Consider the following 8,991-nt stretch of genomic DNA (forward strand, 5'->3'; position numbering starts at 1 on the left):
TGTATATATGAGTACACTGCAACTCATCTTCAGATTGTAGCTGTCTTCAGACCCACGAGAAGGGGGCATCAGATCCAATAAAAGATGGTAGTGAACCCCCATGTGGTTGCAGGGAATGGAATTCAGAACCTCTGGAAGAGCATTCGGTGCTCTTAACTGCTGAGCTATCTCTTAAGATTCTCATAGGTCCTAGGTATTTTTCTTTTTTTGGGTCCCTTTCCTCTGGGAAGGAAAAAAACCTGAACACTGTATTTTCTACCTGTATTGCTGAAGATGAATGCAATTGAGGCAAGCTGGATGCATGATTTAGATGGATTCTTTCATTCTCATGATAAAAGTTACTAACAGAAAATATTTCTCTGGATTCCTAAAGATGCCTTTAAACTCAGTAAGACAGGGCTGTGATGTGCTGCTCACCCTCCTGCACAGCTTTAATTGGAGAGCTTTTGATCACATGATCTGTGTGCGTGCTTTAATAATATAGTGTTGTAGACGTGGCAGATGGCTCTTGGCTTCCCAGTTTAACCTGAGGAATGTCCAGGTTTCATGGGATCCATCAGATGTAACTAGTTTTCAAAAACATCAATAATGCAAGCAAAACACCATCGCAAGTTACTGCACTATTTATCAGTAAATTGGTGTGTACTTGTGTGCAGAACTCATAACTGTGGTTAAGTAAGTGAAACTACACAGAAATCAGTATGTAGAGAAGTTAAAAGGATTGTTAGCTGAATGAAAGAATTCAGTTAGAAGTTACCATTTATCTAAACAAATTCTGCAAGATAATAAAGTCGTTGTTTGTTTTATTTCAAGAAGATGCTCTAGCAACAACATCAACACAGACACCCATGTCCCTTTCCAGCAGCACCAGAACATCCCAAATGAGCTCACAAGCATCGACCTCATCAACATCTTCTGACAGAAGGACAAGTAAAACAGAACAAACATCAACAAGGGATACTCCAAGTTCCATAACAACAGTTTCTCAGAGCCATCATACTACAAGCATGGAGACCAGCAAACCTCAAACCACCACAACCACCGAGGTGACCACATCAACTCCTTCAGCCTCCTCACGTGACCAAATACAGACAGAGACAAGTTCTCAAAGAACAATCTCTCCTGATGGAACAACCACCTCACATGCTCCCAGTATCAGCAGCTCAGCTCCAAGTACAACACACATGTTAACCACAACATCCTCCACAGAAAGTACCTCAGTAGACTCAGGACACACAACAGCAATAACAACTCAAGGTTTAACACCTGCCACCGCACAAGTCTCACTGACACCTTCATCCCAGAATATGTCAACAGTGTCAACACCCATCACCTCAACTCTTACTCAGAGACAACACACTGGAAGCAAGCAGACCAGCAGCAAATCTCAAGTCAACATAGTCACATCAACTCTTTCAACCTCTACAAGTGACTCAACTCCTGCACAGACAATGTCTCAAGTGACATCATCTTCAGATAAAAGAACCAAGCCATCTACTTCTGGTGTCAGCAGTACATCACTAACTACAACAGAAGTGCTCACCCAAACATCCTCTACAGACTCTGCTCCAGGAAACACAACTCTGAGGATTACTCAGAACTCTACAACACATACCACGAAAGTCTCAACAACATCTACACCACAAAAACTGTCACCAGTGTCAACACTCATCAATTCAAGTCAAAAAATGTCAACCCTTCCTCAGAACCAACACACTGAAAGCATGGACACCAGCAGACAACCTCAAACCACCACAACCATAGAGGTGACCACATCAACCCCTTCAGCCTCCTCACTTCACCAAATTCAGACAGAGACAAATTCCCCAAAAACAATCTCTCCTGGTGAGACAACCACCTCACATGCTCCGAACATGAGAAGCTCACCACCAAAGACATCACAGATACTAACCACAATGCCCTCCACAAAAAGTACCTCAGTAGACACAAAACAAACAAAGGCAATAACTACTAAAGTTTCTACACCTGACACCACACAGGTCTCGATGACACCTTCATCCCAGAAATTGCCAACACACAGCACGTCTACTCAGGAATTAACATCTTCTTACAGCCAACATATTCAAAGCAAGGGGACCAGCAGCAAATCTCAAACAACCACAAACACCAAGGTGAACACATCAACTCCTTCAGCCTCCTCACGTGACAAAATTCAGACAGAGACAAGTTCCCAAAGAACAAACTCTCCTGGCGAGAAAAGGACATCACATGCTCCCAGCATGAGCAGCTCAGCTCCAAGTACAACACACATGTTATCCACAACATCCTCCAATCAAAGTACCTCAGTAGACACAGGACAAACAACATCAGTAACAGCTCAAGGTTCTACACCTGCCATCACACAGACCTCATTGACACCTTCATCCCAGAATACGTCAACAGTGTCAACACCCATCACCTCTACTCACAAATTGTCAACCCTTTCTCAGAGCCAACACACTGGAAGCAAGGGGACCAGCAGCAATCCTCAAACTACCACCACCACAGAGGTGACCACATCAACTCCTTCAGCCACCACCCATGACCAAATTCAGACAGAGACAAGTTCCCAAAACACAATCTCTCCTGGTGAGACAACCACCTCATATGCTCCCATCATGAGCAGCTCAGCTCCAAGTACAACACATATGTTATCCACAACATCCTCCACTCAAAGTACCTCAGTAGACACAAGACACACTACAACATTAACGAATCAAGGATCTACACCTGCCACCACACAGGTCTCACCTTCATCCCAGAACATGTCAACAGTGTCAGCACCCATCACCTCAACTCAAATTTTGTCAACCTTTCCTCAGAGCCAACACACTGGAAGCAAGGGGACCAGCAGCAATCCTCAAACTACCACCACCCCAGTGGTGACCACATCAAATCCTTCAGCCACCTCACGTGACCAAATTCAGACAGAGACAAGTTCCCAAAGAACAATCTCTCCTGGTGAGACAACCACCTCATATGCTTCCATCATGAGCAGCTCAGCTCCAAGTACAACACACATGTTAACCACAACATCCTCCACTCAAAGTACCTCAGTAGACACAAGACACACAATAGCAGTAAGGACTCAAGGTTCTACACCTGCCACCACACAGGTCTCACCTTCATCCCAGAACATGTCAACAGTGTCAACACCCATCACCTCAACTCAAATTTTGTCAACCCTTCCTCAGAGCCAACACACTGGAAGCAAGGGGACCAGCAGCAATCCTCAAACTACCACAAGCCCAGTGGTAACCACATCAACTCCTTCAGGCACCTCAGGTGACCAAATTCAGACAGAGACAAGTTCCCAAAGAACAATCTCTCCCGGCAAGACAACCACTTCACATGCTCTCAACATAAACAGCTCAGCTCCAAGTACAACACACATGTTATCCACAACATCCTCCACTCAAAGTACCTCAGGAGACACAAGACACACAACAGCAGGAAGGACTCAAGGTTCTACACCTGCCACCACACAGGTCTCACCTTCATCCCAGAACATGTCAACAGTGTCAGCACCCATCACCTCAATTCAAATGTTGTCAACCCTTCCTCAGAGCCAACACACTGAAAGCAAGAGTACCAGCACCAATCCTCAAACTACCACCACCCCAGAGGTGACCACATCAAATCCTTCAGCCACCTCACATGACCAAATTGAGACAGAAACAAGTTCCCAAAGAACAATCTCTCCTGGTGAGACAACCACCTCATATGCTCCCATCATGAGCAGCTCAGCTCCAAGTACAACACACATGTTATCCACAACATCCTCCACTCAAAGTACCTCAGTAGACACAAGAAACACTACAACATTAACGACTCAAGGATCTACACCTGCCACCACACAGGTCTCACCTTCATCCAAGAACATGTCAACAGTGTCAACACCAATCACCTCTACTCACAAATTGTCAACCCTTCCTCAGAGCCAACACACTGGAAGCAATGGGACCAGCAGCTCAAGTTCTACACCTGCCACACACAGGTCTCACCTTCATCCCAGAACATGTCAACAGTGTCAACACCCATCACCACTACTCACAAATTGTCAACCCTTTCTCAGAGCCAACACACTGGAAGCAAGGGGACCAGCAGCAATCCTCAAACTACCACAACGCCAGTGATGACCACATCAACTCCTTCAGCCACCACCCATGACCAAATTCAGACAGAGACAAGTTCTCAAAGAACAATCTCTCATGGTGAGACAACCACCTCATATGCTCCCATCATGAGCAGCTCAGCTCCAAGTACAACACACATGTTATCAACAGCATCCTCTACTCAAATTACCTCAGTAGACACAAGACACACAACAGCAATAACAACTCAAGGTTCTACACCTGCCACCACACAGGTCTCACCTTCATCCCAGAACATGTCAACAGTGTCAGCACCCATCACCTCAATTCAAATTTTGTCAACCCTTCCTCAGAGCCAACACACTGGAAGCAAGGGGACCAGCACCAATCCTCAAACTACCACCACCCCAGAGGTGACCACATCAACTCCTTCAGCCACCTCACGTGACCAAATTCAGACAGAGACAAGTTCCCAAAGAACAATCTCTCCTGGTGAGACAACCACCTCACATGCTCCCATCATGAGCAGCTCAGCTCCAAGTACAACACACATGTTATCCACAACATCCTCCACTCAAAGTACCTCAGTAGACACAAGACACACAACAGCAGGAAGGACTCAAGGTTCTACACCTGCCACCACACAGGTCTCACCTTCCTCCCAGAACATGACAACCACCTCACATGCTCCCTCATGAGCAGCTCAGCTCCAAGTACAACACACATGTTATCCACAACATCTTCCACTCAAAGTACCTCAGTAGATACAAGACACACTACAACAGTAACGACTCAAGGTTCTACACCTGCCACCACACAGGTCTTACCTTCATCCCAGAACATGTCAACAGTGTCAGCTCCCATCACCTCAACTCAAATTTTGTCAACCCTTCCTCAGAGCCAACACACTGGAAGCAAGGGGACCAGCACCAATCCTCAAACTACCACCAATGCAGAGGTGACCACATCAACTCCTTCAGCCACCTCACATGACCAAATTGAGACAGAAACAAGTTCCCAAAGAACAATCTCTCCTGGTGAGACAACCACCTCACATGCTCCCAACATGAGTAGTTCAGCTCCAAGTACAACACACATGTTATCCTCAACATCCTCCACTCAAATTACCTCAGTAGACACAGGACACACATCAGCAGGAAGGACTCAAGGTTCTACACCTGCCACCACACAGGTCTCACCTTCATCCCAGAACATGTCAACAGTGTCAGCACCCATCACCTCAACTCATATTTTGTCAACCCTTCCAAAGAGCCAACACACTGGAAGCAAGGGGACCAGCAGCAATCCTCAAACTACCATAACCCCAGTGGTAACCACATCAACTCCTTCAGCCTCCTCCCGTGACCAAATTCAGACAGAGACTAGTTTCCAAAGAACAATCTCTCCTGGCGAGACAACCACCTCACATGCTCCCAGCATGAGCAGCTCAGCTCCAAGTTCAACACACATGTTATCAACAGCATCCTCTACTCAAATTACCTCAGTAGACACAAGACACACAACAGCAATAACAACTCAAGGTTCTACACCTGCCACCACACAGGTCTCACCTTCATCCCAGAACATGTCAACAGTGTCAGCACCCATCACCTCAATTCAAATGTTGTCAACCCTTCCTCAGAGCCAACACACTGAAAGCAAGAGTACCAGCACCAATCCTCAAACTACCACCACCCCCAGAGTGACCACATCAACTCCTTCAGCCTCCTCACGTGACCAAATTCAGACAGAGACAAGTTCCCAAAGAACAATCTCTCCCGGCAAGACAACCACCTCACATGTTCCCAACATGAACAGCTCAGCTCCAAGTACAACACACATCTTATCCACAACATCCTCCATTCAAAGTACCTCAGGAGATACAAGACACACAACAGCAGTAAGGACTCAAGGTTCTACACCTGCCACCACACAGGTCTCACTGGCACCTTCATCCCAGAACATGTCAACACTGTCAGCACCCATCACATCACCTCAACATTTTTCAACCCTTCCTCAGAACCAACACACTGGAAGCATGGGGACCAGCAGCAATCCTCAAAGTACCACCATCCCAGAGGTGACCACATCAACTCTTTCAGCTTCCTCACGTGACCAAGTTCAGACAGAGACAAGTTCCCAAAGAACAATCTCTCCTGGTGAGACAACCACCTCACATGCTTCCAGCTTGAGCAGTTCAGCTCCAAGTTCAACACACATGTTATCCACAGCATCCTCCACTGAAATTACCTCAGGAGACACAAGACACACAACAGCAATAGTGACTCAAGGTTCTACACCTGCCACCACACAGACCACATTGACACCTTCGTCCCAGAATATGTCAACAGTGTCAACACCCATCACTTCTACTCACAAATTGTCACCCCTTCCTCAGAGCCAACACACTGAAAACATGGGGACCAGCAGCAATCCTCAAACTACCACCACCCCAGAAGTGACCACATCAACTCCTTCAGCCACCTCCTATGACCAAATTCAGACAGAGACAAGTTTCCAAAGAACAATCTCTCCTGGTGAGACAACCACTTCACATGCTCCCAGCATGAGCAACTCAGCTCCAAGTTCAACACACAAGTTATCAACAGCATCCTCCACTGAAATTACCTCAGTAGACACAAGACACACAATAGCAATAACGACTCAAGGTTCTACACTTGCCACCACACAGACCTCACTGACACCTTCATCCCAGAACATGTCAACAGTGTCAGCACCCATCACCTCATCTCAAATTTTGTCAACTCTTCGTCAGAGCCAACACACTGGAAGCAAGGGGACCAGCAGCAATCATCAGACTACCACTACCCCTGTGGTGACCACATCAACTTCTTCAGCCACCTCACGTGACCAAATTCAGACAGAGACAAGTTCCCTAAGAACAATCTCTCCTGATGGAACGACCACCTCACATGCTTCCAGCATGAGCAGTTCATCTCCAAATACAACACACTTGTTAATCACTACATCCTCCACAGAAAGTACCTCAGTAGACACAGGATACTCAACAGTAATAACGACTCATGGTTCTACACTTGCCACCACCCAGGTCTCATTGACACCTTCATCCCAGAATATGTCAACAGTGTCAATGCCCAGCACTTCTTCACAGGAATTAACATCACTTCCTCAGAGACAACACACTGGAAACATGGAGACCAGCAGCCAACCTCAGAATATCACCCCTACTGTGGTGACCACATCAACTCTTTTATCATTCTCAAGGGGATCCACTGAATTGCAAACCATGTCTTGGGGAACGTCCTCCTCAGGGACAATAAATACCCTATCTACTCCCGTCAGGAATACCTCACCTGCATCCACATCAGGCATCCTCACCAGCACATTGACCACCTCAGGAAACACAGGGTACACAGGTGTAACTAGAAGCCTCGGTGTGATCACATCAAGAGTCACAAGCACAAGTCTACCTGGAAAGTCCACAGTAGTGCATAGCACCCCTGCTCAGCCATTGTCTGCACATTCTCAGAGTCACCAGACGTATGGCACGGGGACACCCAGCATGTCTCAAACCAGCATCCTCCCAGACATGACCTCAGAAAAGCGTGTTGCCTCTTCACCTGGACCCACTGTGACAGAGTCCTTTTCTCATGTGTCATCCTCCTCAGGTGAGTCAGCTACCTAGCATTACAGGCAAGGTTGAGGTATCCCAGTGGTGAATGGTGACTGGCCCTCCATTCCTCCTGCCGCCTTTTCTTATGCATGAAGGCCCTGGCTGTTGACCAGCATAGAGATAAACATTTTAGCTGTCTCTCCCAGCTTCTCATTTTCTGCGACTCTCATGTTCTCAGATGTAAAACCCACTCCTATCTTCTCCCTGTCCATGTCCAGGATTGACTACGAAGACAGACAATGACAGAAACACAGCAGTCTCAGCCACCTCCTCGACCCTTACTAGCCCCAGCCCAACCACAGCCTCCAGGTCAACAGTGCCCCTGCCTTCTCTTTTACCAGATCAGGGTAAGTGATACCAATGAGGTAGAACACCGGTGTCTTCTACCTGAGCCGAATGGGAAGGCTGTAGCTGTGGTTGCTAGACTGCACTTGCCAATCTAGGTCTGAGTGTGTAGCTGGGGGATCCTTTCTTTTTTTTTAATTTGTCGTGTGTTCTATCCAGGCCACAAATAATCCACCCTTTTCCCTGTGGTTCCACTAGACCAGTAGTTCTCAACCTGTGGATCATGCCAATTTGGGGGTGGTCAAACAACCCTTTCACAGGCGTTGCCTAAGATCATCAGAAAACACAGATATTTGCATTGTGATTCTTAACAGTAGCAAAATTACAGTTACGAAGTAGCAACAAAAATAATTTTGTGGCTGGTCAGTGGTGGCACTTGCCTTTAATCCCAGCACTTGGGAGGCAGAGGCAGGTAGATTTCTGAGTTCAAGGCCAGCCTGGTCTACAGAGTTTGTTCCAGGACAGCCAGAAATACACAAAGAAATCCTGTCTCTAAAAACCAAAAAAAAAAAAGAAAGAAAGAAAGAAAGAAAGAAAGAAAGAAAGAAAGAAAGAAAGAAAAAGAAAAGAAGAAAGAAAGAGGGAGAGAAAGAGAGAAAGAAAAAGAAGAAAAAAATAATTTTGTGGTTGGGGTCACTACAGCCTGAGGGACTGTATTGAAGGGTCACAACATTAGGAAGGTTGAGAACCAGTGTGCTAGAGAGATGAGGGATAAATGCTCACTCTCACCCTGCTTCCTCACACTCTCTGCTCTCTAGGATTAGCGATTACAGGGAACAAGGAGACAGCCCCAAAACTGGATACTGAATGCTATTTTGTGCTGGGCGGTGGAAATTGGAAAATATTCAAGGGCTGATGAACTGGTCCACTGATGAAAGACCAGGATACTAGAGAGAA

General features: G+C 46.4%; 1 protein-coding gene across 1 annotated transcript in view; it reads left to right on the forward strand.

Annotated features, from left to right (window-relative positions):
- Muc4 (mucin 4) overlaps positions 1-8,991 on the forward strand; it is a 46,506-nt gene that overhangs the window by 13,495 nt on the left and 24,020 nt on the right. The window contains 4 exon segments of the mRNA NM_080457.3: positions 817-4,014; positions 4,017-4,782; positions 4,785-7,744; positions 7,968-8,096. Coding sequence (NP_536705.3) covers positions 817-4,014; positions 4,017-4,782; positions 4,785-7,744; positions 7,968-8,096 — 7,053 coding nt within the window.

The sequence above is a fragment of the Mus musculus genome, chromosome 16 (assembly GCF_000001635.26).
Source record: "Mus musculus strain C57BL/6J chromosome 16, GRCm38.p6 C57BL/6J".
Classification (NCBI taxonomy): Eukaryota; Metazoa; Chordata; class Mammalia; order Rodentia; family Muridae; genus Mus; species Mus musculus.